The following is an 18955-nucleotide window of genomic DNA, read 5'->3' as shown; positions in this document are numbered from 1 at the left end:
TGGTTCACTTCCGTTAGCCGGTACCGGCTCAAGGGGCGGGCAACTTCGTTCCAACCTTCAAAGGAGGAGTTGGGGCGGGGCTAGGTTTTGCGCATGCTCCCAAGGCAGGTTTTGGGGCATGCTCAGAGCAAGCGCACGCTAACAATTTCCGGTAAGAGCTTTCTTCTGGAGTGGAGGCGGTTTCCTGCGGAGCTCCTGCGGTAGGTGGGTGAGTGCTGCGAGTATAATTGCGAGCTTACTTGTTTAGGAGAAGACAAAAAGGGTGTGCTTGGATTTACCCGTGTTTTCCTTCCGAGTTTTTTCCCCTTATACTCTAAAACCTTGGGTTCTGGGAAATGAGAGCCAGCTGGAGAAGCTTTGGTTACTGTGGCAACCATGTGTTACTGATTCTGGTTTTTGAGGATTTGAAAAGAGAATTTGTGTTATAACTCCTCAAAGTACATGCTGGGTCGCATTCAGAGTCACATATTATTTCAAACTCAGGTTTTTAACCACGGAAATTGACTTTAAAAGATTTAATTCTGGTAGTAATGTGGGAAAGCAGTATTTTAGGCAGGGTAACTAGTTAGAAAGCTAATGCAGTGATTAACACAAGTGAAACAATAGGCATTTTTTCTTCATTAGGTATATTACATTGCAGTTTGGTAACAAAATCAACTTGGAAGTATTTGAAAGCAGTCTGGTTTGGTAATGGTCCTTGTGTTCAATTTCTGATGCAGAGGATGCTGTCTATCTGGACAATGAGAATGAAAGAGAACAATATGTCCTGAATGACATCGGGGTCATTTTTTACGGAGACTTCAATGACATCAAGAGTAGAAGCTGGAGCTATGGTCAGGTGAGCTGCTTAAAATTTGTCATTGTCAAGGCGTTTTTAGTTAATATTTTTTTTTGTCACATACATTACTGCAAGGTGCCATACATTGATATTAGACAGGTACAATTTCCTACTTTTCAGGATCTAAGACTCCAAGACAGAAGGCATTAGAGTAGAGACTTATAAAGGCAACTGCATAATTTATCAGCTGAAACCACATATCTTCCTCTGATGACAAATGTTACAGAGATCAGAGATTCTGTGGATGTCATGGCTCCAATTGAGAAATACTTTGGCATCTTAGTATAATGAAATCTCATTAAGTCAACCTAGAATGGATTGAAAACCTCATTTAATTTTTTTTAAAGGTGTTTTGATAGCAATGCAAAGAACACTGCAAGGTGTGTGTCTGACTAAAAGAAAAACTTTAAAATATTATTAGTCTGAGATGCCACTAATTAAAAAAGACTATTAGCATTTTTATCAAGGAAGGGCCACTGGACTTTTACATAGACACATGTTATCAGCTGCAACCTCAAGTTACTGTCTAGATATAAAATAGCAAATGGTATTTCCTTAAGATATTCAAGAATTCAAACTTTCAATTTGGTGTCTTTAACAATGGTGCAGATGAATAATATTTTGCCACATTTCCATACATGAATGCCCGGTCTATGATTCAAAATGCTTTTTTTTTTTTTGTTAGCACTACAAGAAAAGGTGAATGTATAATTTCTCAGCGATTCCTGACTGAGATGACTGTAACTGTGCATTATTTTTCTGAGTATCCAGAAAACCTTGGAATCTCAGAAATTCCACAGAACCTGACTAGAACAAGTCACATGATACATTCATAACTTCTGGTGTCTTGCTTTGACCTCCATATGGGATTTCCATATGTCTTTCACCCTCAGCCCCAGGCTGACCATTGGGACTCATGTCATGAACTCTTATTGCCACCAGCCAGCTTTGTGATGAGTTAGGGTGAAGCTTGTCACAGGCTCGCCCACCTATGTTTCTGATATCCTGCCGAGCTATGATTTATGTTTGCTTGCCTTGTTTTTAGATTCTTTCCTGGCTCCCCCGATAAAAGCCCTCTCCTTCCTCAGAGACATCACCTTTGACTACTGTCTGTTGTCCAGTGCCTTTATGTTAGATCCCCATTTTCTAGCCGTAAGGTGATGTCTTAGTCTGTTTTCTGTTGCTATAACAGAATTCCTGAGGCTGAGACTTTATAAAGGAAAAAAATCTATTTAGCTCGTGGTTTTGGAAGCTGAGAGTCCCAGGTTGGAAAGCCCCATCTGTTCAGCCTCTGGAAGGTCCCCCTAGGCTGTATCACAAGATGATGGAGAAACAAAAAGAACTAGCCATGTACATGGCATGGGCTTGCTTTATTAACTGTTCTCACAAAAACTAACTCACTTGTGAGACCTTTTATGGCCCTAACTTGACTCTCTTCAGATAGCTAATGAGGGGAAAGTTATCAAGGTAAATAGAAAGGAAAATAAAGAGTGAGGGTCAGGGTGCTCCAAGCCAGCATGCCTTCAGGTAGGCACCCTTGATCTCAGGCCCTATGGCTACCATCATTCAAAAGAGACCATTAGTTTATGTCTTTCAGCCAAAATAATCAGCCATACCCGTTGCTTGCAGAGATACAGGGAATAGTGAACTTTGTAAATTTCTTTAACTCAAGAGCCGCTAGCATGTTCACAAACACAACGGAGATGTGTTGCTTACGGGAACCATAATAATGAGTTCTTTATTTATCTTATAGCTGGAAAACTGGTGGAAATACAGATTACTGCACCCAGTGCATCAGTTTGAGGTACCCCCAAGAGTTGATACTCTAACCAGATTTAGTACAGAAGGAGTTGGTAATGAGTCAGAAAGATGGTGGTCTCTGTCACCAGTACTCAGGTCGGTGACATGCAAGGTTCCTGTATTTAAAGTTGTCTCCTCTCGCTGTGTCCTACAGTGTAGGCAGAGACTCCCCATCTGGCCAGCTTATTATTATTTGGCCTTTATTCCTCTCAAAGACAATGCTGGTGTCCCTGTGGCCAGCATTCCTTCTAAGGACCTGAATTGGCTCGTGGGCTCTGCCCACGATAATGCTGTCTACCTGCTCTGAGCCTAAGATATTATCTAAGTGAAACTCCCTTGGCCCTGAGGTCATCAAAGAGGTACCGTAGAGGACAGTTGCTATGTGCAGCCTCCTTCTATTGGGGGTGTAAGCTAAGTGGGCCTGAGGACCTTTCTGTGACACACCTTAGGCCACTTATTTTCAAGACACATAAGAACTCATGTTACTTCCAAGGTCAAAAGACTTCCGAGTGACTCTGTCAATCAGTCCTTCCTTCACCTGCAGTCATATCTTGGATAGCTCTTTTAAATTAACTTGTACAATTTTTCAAAGAATTTTGAGTCAGCTCACGACCCTTGGACACATCTGCTCTCTAGTAGTTCTTTTGTATTTCTAGCGTCCTTTGATGTTCCTCTGTACGTCACTGAAAAAATTTTTTATAAAGAACTTCTTTCTTCCACTTTAGCAGTTCATACTAAACATTCTGGAAGATCACTGTGTAGAAAATACACATTTTTTTTAGGCACTAAGTTGTGATTTTATTTATTTTTATTTTCTGTAGAGACTTTTTTTTATATCAGAGATTGAACCTGGGGGTGCTTAACCACTGAGTCACATTCATTCCTAGCCCTTTTTTATTTTTTTATTTTTAAGACAAGGTCTTGCTAAGTTACTTAGAGCCTCACTACATACGTAGCTGAGGCTAGCCTCAAACTTGCAATCCTCCTGCCTTAGCCTCCGGAGTCTCCAGAATACAGAAACTATCTTGTTTTAAGAGTGGTTATTAAGTAGCTTCTCATTTTTCCCCCCAAAATAGTTTGAAGATGGCATCCTTGATGCTTGTTTGTACGTGATGGACAGAGCACAAATGGACTTCTCTGGTAGAGGGAATTCCATCAAAGTCAGCCGGGTTGGATCTGCAATGGTAAGCAACGTCTATTGATGGCTGAAAACTACCACGTTCACCACTTGCCTCAGCATAGATGTTGGTTCATTAAAAACTGTTGAAATAGCAACTCACACTTAATAGACTTTTATTTGTGACACTCTTACTTATGACAGCCTGCATAGCTCTTGACTTCTCTGAGCTTGTCATGTGCTGTAAAACAAAAATTTTATCTCAATACTGTATGTTTCTTGGGCTTCAGTCAAATGCTGATGGATATCATCCTACTGCACAGTTATCCTTAAGAACCTCTTGCCTGGCAACTAAGAACTGACTTTAAAAAAATACATCAATGACTAATCAAAGGGTTGATCAATCAAACATCAAGGAGCACAAAGATGTACAAGACCCAGATTTTCTCCACATTTACACTGGTGTTAAGAGTAAACAATAAATAGCTCTATAGAATTCTAGTCTCTATAGCTGTGATATCTCACCAGAGAGCTTTATTGGTTATGAAGTGGATATCAATTCTGCCCAGTCATCTAATAAGGTAGGTGCAATAGGTATTCCCATGCCATTTTAAGGAAGCAGGGTGATGTCAGTTTGTTAAAAACTAAGCTTCCACTAGAATCCAGGTTTTTAACTCCAAAGCTAGACAGGTTCTACATTTCATGCTACTCTTTGTAGGCTATCGTGAAATGTCTTTGAGGATACAGAGATCCTGCAGTGGGATGGCTGAAAAGGATAAAGAATACCCATGAGTGGGAAGTTTGGAGCCAGGGTTAGAAGCAGATTAAATGGGACCCTGGGTACTCATACACCAGCATACAGCTCTTGGTGGAAAAAACATATGTATCACATTTGGTTCAGGAGCATAATATTCCTGAAAAAAAAATCTTAAAACAGGCTCTATTTCATACAAAGACTGAGAATTTGATTTTAGCAATGTCCTTAAGTTTTATAAAACATTCTCCCTGAAGAATTTTATCTTTGAGTTGAGTTTATATATTCTTTTTTTGAGGGAGAGGGGGTTACTGGCGATTGAACTCAGGGGCACTCAACCACTGAGCCACATCCCCAGTCTTATTTTTATTTTATTTAGACACAGGGTCTCACTAAGTTGCTTAGAGCCTCACTTTTGCTGAGGCTGGCTTTGAACTTGCAATCATTCTGCCTCAGCCTCCCCTGAGCCACTGGGATTAGAAGCGTGTGCCCCCGTACCCAGCTATATATTCTTTTGACTTAAACAAAATCAGTATTGCTGACATACAAATATTAGTCCAAGGATGATATGGCATGTAATTTCTTATGGTAGTTTCTATTTTTTCAGAACTAAGTTACTTGTAAATTTAGGACATGTGAGGACGTAAAAAGTGGAGGTGGTTTTAGGATAAGGGTGCAGCTCAGTGGTAGAGTGTGTGTTTTAACATGGGTCAGGCCCCAAGTTCAATTCCAGCACTGAAATAAATTAAAAGGTGGCTTTGTTTTCTGTTGTTAGTTATACTACATAATGAAAATACAATGATTTCTAAAGATTTTGGAAATATTATACTAACCATGGATAGCAATATATATTAGAACTGCAATATATATTAGATAACTATTTTTCCTACTTCAAAAAAAATTTTTTCACTTTTTTTCTCTTCTTAGAAGTTACCACAACAAGTTTGCAGTGGGAAGGGAAGAGCTAGGAGTTATTAAATACAAATTAATTCCTTCCTAAGCGATATTTAATGGCTTGGCTCTCATCCTAAGCTTACTCACACATTGAGTGTATTTTTACAAATCCAGAAATCCCTGAAACACAAGTCAACACAGGAGGAAAGCGGAAAGGGAACATCTAACATAATGCTGTCTCTAGTGGCCTCTGGCCAAGCAGAAGTTGTTAGGTATGGAATTAAGCCCGAAATGCTATTGCAAATTGCCTTGAAATATTTTTTTTTTAATTACAAACAGCCTATGAAGTTCTAATTTGGAAAATGTATATCCCCAGTTACAAGGTTTGGAATTAGAGAGTCTGTCTGGGCAATGGTTTGGCTCTGGTTGGATTTGGCTTTTGGAAGGGGAGACCATGTATGTTAAGGGGTAGAGCATCTCTACTCTTACCTGACCAATTTTAAGCCACATCTCTAGTTCCTTATCCTTGTTCACACACAGAGAAATTGTGATGGTTTACAAAACCCTTTCACATCTGTGATCTCCTTCTATCTCATCAAGAGGAAGACAACTTGGGCCAGGGACTTCGTCACCTCAGTCTGTACACCCTACAGTAGAGTGGTCATTGGGTGGCTCCAGCCAGCTCCTATCCTGGTACAATTATTGTTAGCTCCTTCTCTCACTGCCTCTCCCCACTTTAATTATTAAGTTTACAAAATTGCCCACTTTGTAGTTTATAAAATGCCATTACAGGGGCTGGGGTGTGGCTCTGTGGTACAGTGCTCGCCTAGCATGTGAGAGACCCTGAGTTCCATCTCCAGTACTGCAAAAATTAAAAAAAAAATCTCAATCCAGTCAGAATGGCAGCTATTATGAAGACAAACAACAATAAGTGTTGGTGAGGATGTGGGGAAAAAGGCACATTCATACACTGCTGGTGGGACTGCAAATTGGTGCATATTGATGGAAAGCAGCATGGAGATTCCTTGGAAAACTGGGAATGGAACCACCATTTGACCCAGCTATTCTCCTCAGTCTATACCCAAAGGACTTAAAAACAGCATACTACAGGGACACGGCCACATCAATGTTTATAGCAGCACAATTCACAATAGCTAAACTGGACACAACTTAGATGCCCTTCATAGATGAATGGATGAAAAAAATGTGGCATATATACACAATGGAATGTTACTTAGCATTAAAAGAATTATGGCATTTGCAGGTAAATGGATGGAGTTAGAGAATATAATGTTAAGTGAAGTTAGCCAATCCTCAAAACCAAATGCCGAATGTTTTCTCTGATATAAGGAGGCTGATTCATAGTGGGGATGGGAGGGGGAGCATGGGAGGAATAGATGAACTTTAGAAAGGGCAAAGGGGAGGGTGGGGAAGGGAAGGGGCATGGGGGTAGGAAAGGTAGTGGAATGAGATGGACATCATTATTCTAAGTACATGTATGAAGATACAAATGGTGTGACTCTACATTGTATACAGAGATATAAACAGTTGTGCTCTATATGTGTAATATGAATTGAAATTCATTCTGCTGTCATGTATAACAGAACAGAATAAATCTTTAAAAAACTTTGAAAAATAAAAAATTAAATAAAAACAAAAATAAAAATAGAAGAAATTTTAAATCATTGTATGCAACTACTGCTGTGGTCCATGAGGCCCTTAATGAGTTGAGCCTGTCTACCATTCCAATCTAATTTCCAACATTCTCCAGTGTCTTCTGGGTTCCAACTCTACTGAACTACAGGGTTCCCAGATTATGAGATATTGTTTGACTTCTCTGTGGCTTTGGATGGGGGCTGTTAATATATTTATTTTTAGACAGGTTGTTCTAGTCAGTTTTTTTTCACTGCTGTGACCAAAAGACCTGACAAGAACAATTTCAGAGGAGGAAAAGTTTATCTGGATCTCATGGTTTCAGAGGTGTCAGACCACAGATGGCAACTCCATTGCTAGGTGCATGAGGTGAGGCAGATCATCAAGGCAGAAGGGCTCCCTGGAGGAAAACAGTTGGGGATATGACCATCAGGAAGCAGAGAGCAAGCTCTGCTCACCAGCTGCAAAAGGTGAACCCCAAAGCACACCCACTGTGACCCCCCTCCTCCAGCCACACCCTACCTGCTCTCAGTTACCACCAAGCTAATCCATCCATTCAAGTGAGTTAATACACTGGTTAGGTTAAGGCTCTCACAACCCGATCATTTCACTTCTGAACCTTCTTGCATTGTCTCACACATGAGCTTTTGGAGGATACCATATATCTAAGCCATAACATGGGTCTTTCTGGGTTGCTCAGGCTGGCCTCCAACTCCTGGGCTCAAGTGGTCCTCCCACCTCAGCCTCCTAAGTAGCTGAAACTTCAGGTCATCACTGACATACGGAAGAAAACTCATTTCCTCCATAACCTGCCCAGTCAGCTCTTTTCCCTGAGTGAAGCTCCAGGTAACAACCTCTGTTCTTTGGTGCTTCATAGCTCATACAGGTACTTTTGAGTGTGTATGGCTCCCACTGTCAAGCCTGAGACCATAACCCAGAATCAAAACATTATTTAGAGTTACAGAGGAAGAAAGAAAAAAGAAAGGGGGAAGAGAAGGGAGGAAAGAAACAAGGAGGGAAGAAATAAAATAGATCCACTGGATTTGGGGAGTAACTTTTATATGAGACGATGAGATTTCTTTTTAGTTCTGTGTCCATATTTGTTTTCCTCTTGTCTTTTCTTCATTGCTTGCAATAAAGCCTCAAGGAAAAACCTAAAATGTCTTGTGCACTTTGGGAGACAGAAGAGGTGGGCAAGAATAATGAGATTGTTTATTCTGCAGTGCTGCAGGGAGAAGACTGGTCAGAAAGAAGAGGTGAAGACCATACTGTACCATCTTTAGGTTCTTTATTCCCTCTCAAAGAAAAGCTTGATACCGAGGAAGGACTCCCTGTCCAAGCATGTAAAAATGAAAATGATGGCACCAACTTTTACAGAAGAAGAAAAAAGAGCTTTATTGTAGGTTTAACAAGTAGAAGACAGGAGGCACATTCAAATCTGTGTTCCCTACTGCTAGGTATCCAAGAATGTAGGCAGCCAGGGTAAGGAAAAATGGAGGAGTGGTGGTTATAACCAGGAGTCTTGGTGCAATCGTGTGTACTGGACACTTCCATCTAGGTGGAACTTGTGGCTACTTTATTGGTGTGTTTCCAGACACTCATTCATTCTGGTCTGTCCTGCAGCTACTGATGGCATCTGTCTTCTCATCTAAATCTGCAAGTCCCTGTTCTAATTCCCCAGGTTCAACTGATTCATCAAAAACTTTTGTTTCCACCAGGCTCTCAAGGTCAATTTAGATCATGTACTAGGGTTCTGCACCTGAACCCTGAAAAACAACGAGACCATTATTTAAGAACAGGAAAGTTACTGTTTTATGGTTTGGTTTCAAGCTTTAAGCATTTCTTTGATTTAAAAAAAATAGTACTTTGTAAAAGGAAGGACAGCATCTTGCAAATACACAATGATAACTGACCTCAATGCCACTGATTTAATTCATCCTATTATTTTTAATTCTTCAATAATAAACAATAAGGAGGATTGAGCTCCTTTCTGATCTTATAGACACAAGGTATGTGGCTTCCTAATTACAATGAATGTCTTGAATATTTTTGTACATTATCTACCAAAGCTTAGCAATATATATTATCTTGGATATCTTATTATTTTTAGGAGCCCGAGACAGGAATGGGTCAATCCCTAGATCTGTTTCTCTTGGCTGGTGAGGCTGAGGAGCTGAGTACATCATTTTGGGACTGGAAGAGTGCATATGACCTTCTAGCTGCCACATGGGCTCAATTACTTTTCTGCTCATGAAAAAAAAAAATCACAAATTAAACAAGTGTTTGGTATTACTCCAGGGTTTAGAATAAAATATCTTTATCCAAGGACTAAAGAGTCTCAGTAGCACACATATTGTGATGTTGTTTCTCTTTCGAAGCTCTTAAGCCTTTTTACCAGTGAGGCCAGATGTACACTAAATGAACATTAGCGGGATCCCACTCAGGGCCAGTCAAGGAAGAGTTCAGCTCCAGTGATGAGAAAATGCAGCCCTCCTCAGGATTTCTCTACAAGGTCACTTTGTCCTGCTCTGACACATCATTTTTGTACAGCCAATTATAAGAGGTAGTCTAGAACTATAATTCACAAACGGGAGACCTTGTTAATTTGCATCTATCAGGTCTTGGGTGGGACCTGAAATTCTATATTTCTGACACGTTTCCAGGTGATGCTAATGCTGCAAAATCACAGACCACAGTTGGAGTCTCAAAGGTCTAGAATATATCCAGAAAGTAAAACATCTGTGTTTCTGAGATATTTCAATGTAACAGAGACCGCAAGCCAGAAAACTTAAGATGTTGAATCAGTTTGGAATATTTGAGACATGTGGTTCTCGCTCTTTGTACTCTTTCAGAACTTTGTGTCTTTTAGAACCACATGAAGTTTACTAGATACCACAATTTCTCATAGGATCATTTAGGTGCACTTTATTTTGGTTCCTCACCAAGGCTACTCATAAGCCCCCTGGTAAAAAAAAAAAAAAAAAAGGTGGTTGGTCTCTAGTGATGTCCTTGCTCATAGTCTGTACATTTTCTCCAAAGCAGGGTGCACTTCTTCCTTTCTCCCTGTCATCCCATCTACTCAACCCCATTTCCTGCTTCCATCCAAATCAAGTGCTTCTTAGTTCCCCCATCTCCCTACACATAGATGCATCCTTTCAGAAGGATTTTTCTCTCGTGAATAGCCATGGCCCAGTGAAGTGTCAGCTTACACTAGTGGGATGACTGTCCCCAACACCAGCCAGGGCAAGAAAACAACATTAGGGAATTTGAAGATCTTTCCAGAAATGTTCTGGATATATCCCAGTGTGCTTTAGTCTACTTCTAGAGCCTCCTGTGGCCTTGGAGATCTCAGATCTACCCTAGAAGAAGCATCTATAGCCAGAGTGGTCCTAGAACCTGATCTAAAGCCACCAGACCCCAAACAGGCCCCCAGCCAATACCTCAGACTTGGTCTTATGAAGGCATCTGAAATCCTGTTGGGTGTTATAGTCCTGTTTTTTTTTTAACTCAAATTATCTAAATTGGAATTTCTAATCTCAAATGTATCTACTTACATGTACATAGGTAAGGGTTTGTGCTAGAAAGATCCCCTAAGTGAAATCTTCTAACCAATCCAGAGCATCAGATTTTGCTATTGCCAAGGGCAGGAATAAACCCTGTTTATTCCTCATCTTTGGGTGCATTAATTCTGCCCAATATCAGTGAGTTGGCAGAAGCAGGAACAAATGGGACAACCCCCGTCTCACCCTCCACTCCCCTCTCTGTGTCCCTAAGAGTCTTTGTATGTCTTAAGTCAATGGAAAAATACAATGATTTTTGCATTTTGTGGACTAGATTTCTGGGGTTAAACCACTGGGGCTGAGCCACAGGGTCCACACTAAAAAGCACTTGCATCCATAGGTGACACAATCTGTCCATCATGTCATTTATGCTGTAAAGAAATTGTTGAATTAGGGTACAAGAGGACGAAGAATCCAGATGCCCAGCCTTTAGAAAGACTGGTAATGAGAAAACAGAGCTGACCTCTTTCAGCAAAGCTAGGAAATGGCAGGGGACCATGTGAAGCAACTGCTCACTTTTGGCAGCTGCTGTGAAGGCGGTGTTATGGAATGTCAAAAAAAATGGCATATTTCTTCGCAGCTCCTCACTGGCCTTTAATGATTCAGGAGCAGAGCCATCTTCAGCGACACTTGGTGTGCTGTCTGGCTTAAAAGCAAATAAAATGTCCTTTCCAGACAAGGAGAATTTTTTTAAAAACTGGGAAGAAAAGATAATGGTCAAAATATGTCCTTTTTAGGCACCACTCGAGTATCCGCCTATCACCTGGGAGTTCCACAAGTACACTGCTCTCTTCCATCTCTGCTTAGGAAATAATTTCCCACTTTGCTTTGAGAACATCTACCGAGATGTTTTTAGATATCTCATTCCTCTCGTGGTATCTAAATATGCAAAATAATATGGATCATAAATTGAGGCTATAACACTAAGTCCAAACTAAAAGAAAATTTCTATTCAAGAGCTTTTATCTGGGACCTTCCTAATTCAACAGTGGCCAAATTTGATTATCGTCAAGTGTGACAACATAAATGAGCTCTTCCTGGAAAATGTCCTCAACAGAAAGGTCAAGGAATGAGGTGTGCAAAAATGTTTTCTTATAGCTCAGCTTCATGTGCATTGTACAAATGTAGAGAATATGATGATATGCTCAAAGTAAATCAACTAATTGCTGAAGTTATTGCTTTGTTAAATAAGCCAACAAACACATCCCAACTCGTAACTTTTACTTAATGTTCACTAGACCCAGTTCCAACAGAAGAATCTCAAAAAGTGTTTTAGGTGATAGCATTTCTGTCACCATGATGCACTTTAAAAAAATTATCTTCAGTTGTAGATGGACACAGTATCTTTATTTTTATTTATCTTTATTTATCTATATTTATTTTTTATGTGATGTTGAGGATCAAACCCGGTCCCTCATACTTGCAAGGGAAGCACTCTAACATTGAGCTACAGCCCCAGCCCACCATGATGCTTAATATAAAATATATAATGTGCAATATGAAATTATTGATTTTCAACCAAGGTGCTGCAATTTTTGAGATACCTGGTTTGTCAATACCAATTCTGAGGGGCATCACCAACAATTTCTCACAACTAATTTTTAAAGTACTTGAGTTATAAATAATTTGTTTTTAACATACTGGTCACATAAATTGCCATGTATGGGGGGCAGGTTCAAGATGATTGAAGATTATCCTTAATATACCATTACTCTCACATTTTGAATTGCTTTTTTGAGAGAGAAAGAGAGAAGTGAGAGGTGATAGTGGAGAAATAACTATTGAGTCAAACATAAGCAATTATTAATAATTATTGTAAATGCCTCAATAATTGTAATTCAATGAAATCTTTTGATTTCCCATTCCATTCCCCAGGGGGTCTTCACGGTGTTCCCAGCTGGTTTGCCTCTAAGGAAAGCCAGCTGCAGAGCTGTTCTTACAGCCCACTACATCTCAGAGAAGGACAGACCATGGCGTTGGGAACCTATGTCACAGCTGAGCAGATGGAAGGGTGAGAAGCCCACCAGGAAGCCAGACAGCGGTCCATGAAATTATTGTCAGAGACTATGCTGTCTTCCAAAAACCAAACAACCTACAATTTAATTTTATGGATATGAACACAAAATAAAATATCTGAGTAATCTAAATAATTGGCTTCCGGCAAAACTAAATTAAAGCATAAAAGGACAGGGCTTCTAAAATATATTCCAGTTGGAATCCTCAATGAGGTTGGAGAATGAACAAGACAAGCAAAGGAACACTATGTGAACAGGAGAGAATGCTTGGGAATAAAAAATAAAATAAGAGACAGATGATATAATCTTTCCACTTAGAAAACTCCAAAAGGATTAGTTGAAAAATTTTTTTTAAACATTTGGTAAGTTGCTATACAACTTTACACATTTTATACAATTTTTTTAATTTAAGAGTGTTTTTAATTTAAGAGTTTTTTAATCTTTATGAATTCTCCTGAAAAGACAGAAAGTGGAATCTATATAAAAAAAATAAAGATAACATCATCTACAACAAAATGAGATGAGATGATATTTCTAAGGTCATCAAACAGGAAAAGGTGAGTATAAATACAAACATCACAAGATCCATTGAATTAGGAACCTGCAGGCGGAAATAAAGGAAGATAGTAGGGCCATAGTTGTTGGCCTTGAAACTAGAACAGCCCCATAATCACCAAGGTCTCCACCGTCAGCCAAACTGACCTGTAAACATATCGTCTGCAGAGACGCCATCTTCTACATGCAAGAACTCAGGGAATATGGCACGGGTCCTTCCTGGAAATCCACAGGAGCATGAACTACCGTCACCCAAGCTGACAAGAGAGGACTTGGAAAGATTGGAAGGCAAACAGGCAACAGAGGAATGTGTTAAATGACACCACGGGGCTTCAAGCGGGAAAAATAAAAATCAGAAGGTAGGGAACAATAGAGTGAAATAACTGAATTCTTCAACAACAACAAGTAAAAATCAGGGAAGGAAGGAATCTATAGAAGATATTTATAAGGCATCAAATAATTACCATGTATGGAATTTTTTTATATTAAGATTCAAAAGAACTTTTTTAAATGCTTTAAACTATGAACCCGGGATGTATTTAGTGTCATTAGAGATTGTTTTTACTGTTAGATATGATAATGGCATGGTAGTTATGCTTTTTTGAGAAAGAGTCCTTTGGATCTTTTAGAAATGCATAACAAAATATGATATCTGGAAATGGTTTCAAAATAACACGGTTGGCAGAGAATATGCACAGGGTATGGAATTGTGGGATTTGACATGAGGTGATGTCTGTTTGGCTGATCAAGAGAATAGAGAATTATATTTGTTTTAGTTCTGTTGACATTTGGAAATTTCTACAATAAAAGCTAAAGCAAACAAAAGCAGGTGAATTTATAAAAACTACTTATAATAAACTATTCCACAAATAACCAGCAAGGTGACATAATGAAGAAAGAAAGATACATCATTAATGAAAACAAAAATACATAAGATATAACTAGAAATTAACTTAATCAATGCAAAAGCCTATGGGAGGAAAATGAAATTATAAAATTTGACTGGAAGACATAGAAGAACTTAATCAACAAAGAGACAGTTTATGCTCCAAATGGAAAGCCAACATTAGACTAAGTCATCTCTCCTCAAGTTTAATCCATGAATTTATGGCAACTCCCACACCTTCATGAAAGATTTCTGAACTTGACTAATGAATTATAAAGTTCACTCATAAAATAATAGATAATAGTGATGAAATTTTGAAAATAATAAAGAAGAAAGGGTATTTTTTTTACCCACTAGGAAAACACAACACTGGAGAAATTAAGCTATTACAGTGCTCTTCTGGCCAGACGAATCAATCATTGAAATAGGATGGAGATTCTCTCTTTGAAACAGACACGGATGTTTATAAGAATTTATTATTGGGTAACATGGCATTTCAAATAAATTAGAAAAAGATGGATTATTCTATAAACACTGTTGGGACAACTGGCTCTCCACTTAAATATATTTTAAAAGTTAGAGTCAAGTCTCAGGAAAATACTTCACAGACTGATTAAATTTATCAGTGTAAAACTTAAAACTATCAAAATATAAGAAATATGAGAAATAATTTTTGTGATTTTGAAAGGCGAAAAGCTTTCTTATCAAGACCTTCCAGAGCTCTAAGGAGAATACTAAAGCCCCAAAAGCTCTGGTATAGAAAATCACCACAATATACCATTAAATAAAGAAGAAGGTGCGGAAATAGAGCATACATATAATTTCCTATGTTTATGTATATAAATGGGGGAAAGAAACATCATATTTACTTCTAGACACACAAATAAACTCTAGAAAAATACACGGCACTAAAAAATTAGTTGTATCTGTCATGGCTGGTTGGGAGTTAGAGCAATTAAAATTTTTCACTCTACAACTTTGTTTCATCTTTTTGTTTTTTGATTATGTGACTGTATTGGGCATCTTTAAACTTAGAGAAATTTTATTTGACAATGAAAATATTTTTATTGTAACATATGCAAACAGATTGAACTGAACAGACAAATGAGAGTAGAAGGAAACTGCATGACTATAATGTACATAAAGCTCTAAAAAAAGGACAAAATAAATGAGTAGAAAAATATATAAACAAACAATTCACAACTACTGCTCTAGTTTGAATGTGGGCCCCAGAGATCCATGTGTCGAAGGCTTAGTTCCCAGCTTGACACTCTTAGGAGAGGGTGAAACCTTTAAGTGGGAAATTGTTAAGTCACTGGGGATGTGCCCTTAAAGGGAACTGTGGGACTCCATCCTCTTCCTCTTCCATTCTTTTTCCCATGAGGTGAGCAGCTTTGCTTCATCACATACACCTTGCCATGATTGACTGCCTCACCTCAGGCCCAAAAGCAATGAGGCCAGCTGACCATTGACTGAAATCTCCAAAACTGTGAGCTCAAATAAATCTTCCCACTTTATAAGTTGATATCTCAGGTATTTTGTTACAGGAATGGAAAACTAACTGATACATCCCCCACAAATAAATCAGCCCCCCGAAAAATACTCAAAGACTTAGATAAATTCAAATATTAGATCTTTGTGCCTTTTAAATCCAGGAGATCTACAGTAACTAATGTTGGTGAGTGAAACAGTACTTAACACAGTTGTTGGTCATAGTATAAATTGGTACAATACACTCCAACTTACTTTTAATCTCATCTTTTGGACTAAGCTGCTCCTGCTAAAATTACTACATGACTAAATCCAGGACCGTTTTTCAGTATGTGTCCTTGTCACAGCTTTCTTGCTTTCGCTTACATGATTCCATAGTTTCATTCATTTATTCATTAAAAATATTTATGTCTTCTAATCTGGGTATGGTGGCATGCAACTATAGTCATATAGTCATATAGAGGCTGAGGCAGGGGGATTGCTTGAGCCCAGAAGTTGGAAGCCAGCCTGTGCAACATAGTGAGACCTGGTCTCAAAAACAGGTAAAAAAGGAAGGAAGGAAGAGTAGAAGGAAGAAAAGAGAGAAGGAATGAGGGAGAAAACTTATGTATTCCAAGAATCATGTTGAGTCTTAGAGATGAAACAGTGAAACAAACCTGGGCACTCACTGTGGGGAGCTTGCAGCCCATGGACTCTGCCTCTCTGGCGTCTGCTCCAGCCTTGAAGTCCTGGGGTCCCTCCAGACTCAAGATTCCTCCTCTCTCTTGCAGTGTCTCTGCCAGAGGACCCACGTCCTCGCCTGTTACCAGTGGACATGGAATGCACCACTCATCTGTGCTCCAGGGAGCCGGTGATCACTTGGGTGTTCCACAGCTGCTGCAAATCCAGCTCAGTCAAGATGAACCATGATGTTACCACCTCCTTCAGTCTTCCCCACTGGGCAGCAGCTCCCCCACCGCCCTCAGCCAACCTTCATGCCAGAGACCCCTGACCAGTGAGCCACTCCTTTCTTTTCCTCAAGCTTCCTGTGCTCACAACCAGTCAGCAGACAGGTTGTCTCTGCTCTGCCTTTTGACCACAGCCTGATGTCACCACTTCTCTCCCCCTGGACCACCACGCCCTGGTCTGGGTCACCATCATGTCTGTGATGGCAATGACCACAGGCCCATGTTGTTCCCCCAATTTGTTCTCACCCTCTTCCCATCCATTCTTCACCCTGGAGCCACACAGGGGCCTTTTCCAATGACAATTTGACCATGTAACTCCTCTGGTGAAAGTCCTCCAGGAGCTTCCCCGTGCTCTTAGGATGAAGTCCAGGCCCATTAGCAGGCCCCACACGAGTTGGCTCCTGTCTGCCCTGGTGGCCTCCTTACTGTCACTCCTGCGCTGACAGTGCTGAAAGAGGGCAGTGACCCACAGCAGATCTGCATGTACTGTCATGAGAGTGATCCATGCTGTATTAATACATTTTAAAGTAGGTTACAGGATGTTCCCGTTTTCTAAACAGTAAATAAATAAACACAACTGTGGTTTGATTTACATGTTTTTCAACTCTGTCGTGTTGTGAAAATGCTATGCATTGAGTAGAATTTTGTGCTTTTGTTCTTTTCCTGGTCTAGTGACATGGGGGTCCACCCTCCCAGAGACTGGACAAAGGCAGTGAGCTATGTCTCCCAGAGAGCCACCTTATTACCAGGAAGAACACAGATACTCTGATGTGTTGTGCTGCTAAGCTAGGATGTGCAATAGATATGTGGATGAAATGCATTTTTTACTTACAATATTTTTAACTGATGATGGGTTTATTAGTACATAACCCCACCGCAAACTGAGGAGCATCTATTTAAATGTACACATATATAAAATTTTATATGTAAATATAAAATTTGTATACAAATTTTTATATATTTCTATACATATGTATGGAATAGATTTGGAATTAGCACCTCCAAAAATGTTAATTATGTTTTATATGAAGGGTGTGATTATGTAGGGGGAAGCCAACTTTCTATACAGAATCCTTCTGCTTTAGATTATATGATATGTATGTAAAATTTTTTATAATAAAACAACAAAAACATTTAATTCCATTTAAAGTTTTTCTTTGAAAATTGTGTATGTTTGTTTCTGAGTTATGGTTTTATGGTTAATTCCATTTAATCTTTTGGTTCACCAATAAGTCAGTAAACATGGCTATGTGATCCCTTTCCTCGCACAAGTTTTGCTGGCTGATAAGATGCATTCATATCTTCAGGGATCACAAGAAGGGTACTACAAATGTACTGGTAGGTCACATCTCAACTTCCATTTCAAAATCAAAGCTAGACAAAATGATGTGCACATGAAATCAACAATATTACTAATATTAATAAGAGTATGTTGAAAATCAATAAATCTGCATATTATAATTTTGACAGGAAGTTATTCTTATTTGTGCTTATTCCTTAATGACACATGTTTAAATCATATTACTATAACTTATGGGATGACAGAAGAAGCATCAAGTCTATTTTTATGAGTTCAATCATTTTTCCAAAATTGGATAGGCCATATTTTCTTTGTTAAAGTACAAGTTTTGAGATCTCTAAAAGGCTGATTCATTATTCACATGCTTATAAAATATATTTTTGAATGGCATAAAGATTGCAATGTTATTTGCTTTACTTCCCTGCAAGATTTTGTGGAGATTCATAAAAATTCAGAAATAGGCCTGGTAATACATGAATATTACCATGAGTGTCAACCATCATGTACAGAAACAGAAGGGAGGGGAGGGGTGAAAACAGCTGGTGCTCTAACACAAAGAGGCCAGAGCCATAAGATTGACATTGCAACCTCAGTACCCATTCTATGGCTGAGATCTGTAACACTGAAATTCTCCAGGTCCTTTCTGTCCATCAGAATCTAATGTCAACATTGCAAGATCAAAGATGGTACTTCAAAGTCCTCAAACAGAAGATGACACAATTTGTCACTCCATAGATAGGAGGGTCTAGCTTTTGGCCTGACCTTAGTCAGGAATCTGGTGATGGAGAGCTCCATACCTGTCTTCTGCAAAAGGCACCACAGATATTTCAAGGTCCAAATTAATACCAGCTGTCACCTATCTGAATGCCTACAGTGATGTTGTGATCCTGGTTCATAATTACTACAAATAATCAGCAACGCAACTCCAGAGTTTAGGAGGAACACAGAGACATTTTTTTAAAAAAAAATTGCTGGCTGCTAAAATTAAAAGTAAGTTTTTATAAGGTAAATGTGAAGTGTTGGGCATTGTGTTTTCTCACAGCTCTATCATTGTTCAGCCAATATTCCATTCCTTCTGGAAATATCATGGACAATCATTTTGTTACCAACACAATCTCTTTTCCATCTCCTCCAGCTGCTTATAA

General features: G+C 39.1%; 1 protein-coding gene across 1 annotated transcript; it reads left to right on the top strand.

The window, feature by feature from the left end:
• The first annotated feature begins 93 nt into the window (after positions 1 to 93).
• On the top strand, positions 94 to 15048 carry LOC144373715 (coagulation factor XIII A chain-like). The gene is made up of 4 exons (XM_078036734.1): positions 94 to 151; positions 720 to 838; positions 3715 to 3822; positions 12492 to 15048. The coding sequence occupies exons 1-4, from the start codon at positions 94 to 96 to the stop codon at positions 12663 to 12665; spliced, it is 459 nt and encodes a 152-aa protein (XP_077892860.1). The 3' UTR covers positions 12666 to 15048.
• Positions 15049 to 18955: the final 3907 nt, after the last annotated feature.

This window comes from Ictidomys tridecemlineatus, unplaced genomic scaffold, assembly GCF_052094955.1.
Source record: "Ictidomys tridecemlineatus isolate mIctTri1 unplaced genomic scaffold, mIctTri1.hap1 Scaffold_46, whole genome shotgun sequence".
Lineage (NCBI taxonomy): Eukaryota > Metazoa > Chordata > Mammalia > Rodentia > Sciuridae > Ictidomys > Ictidomys tridecemlineatus.
This window is presented reverse-complemented; position numbering and strand designations above follow the sequence as displayed.

Coding starts and splice junctions, on each gene's coding strand:
- LOC144373715 (XM_078036734.1), top strand. CDS start 94: ATGCTCCCAAGGCAGGTTTTGGGGCATGCTCAGAGCAAGCGCACGCTA. Junction 152..719: donor GCGCACGCTAACAATTTCCG/GTAAGAGCTTTC, acceptor TTTCTGATGCAG/AGGATGCTGTCTATCTGGAC. Junction 3,823..12,491: donor GCCGGGTTGGATCTGCAATG/GTAAGCAACGTC, acceptor TCCATTCCCCAG/GGGGTCTTCACGGTGTTCCC.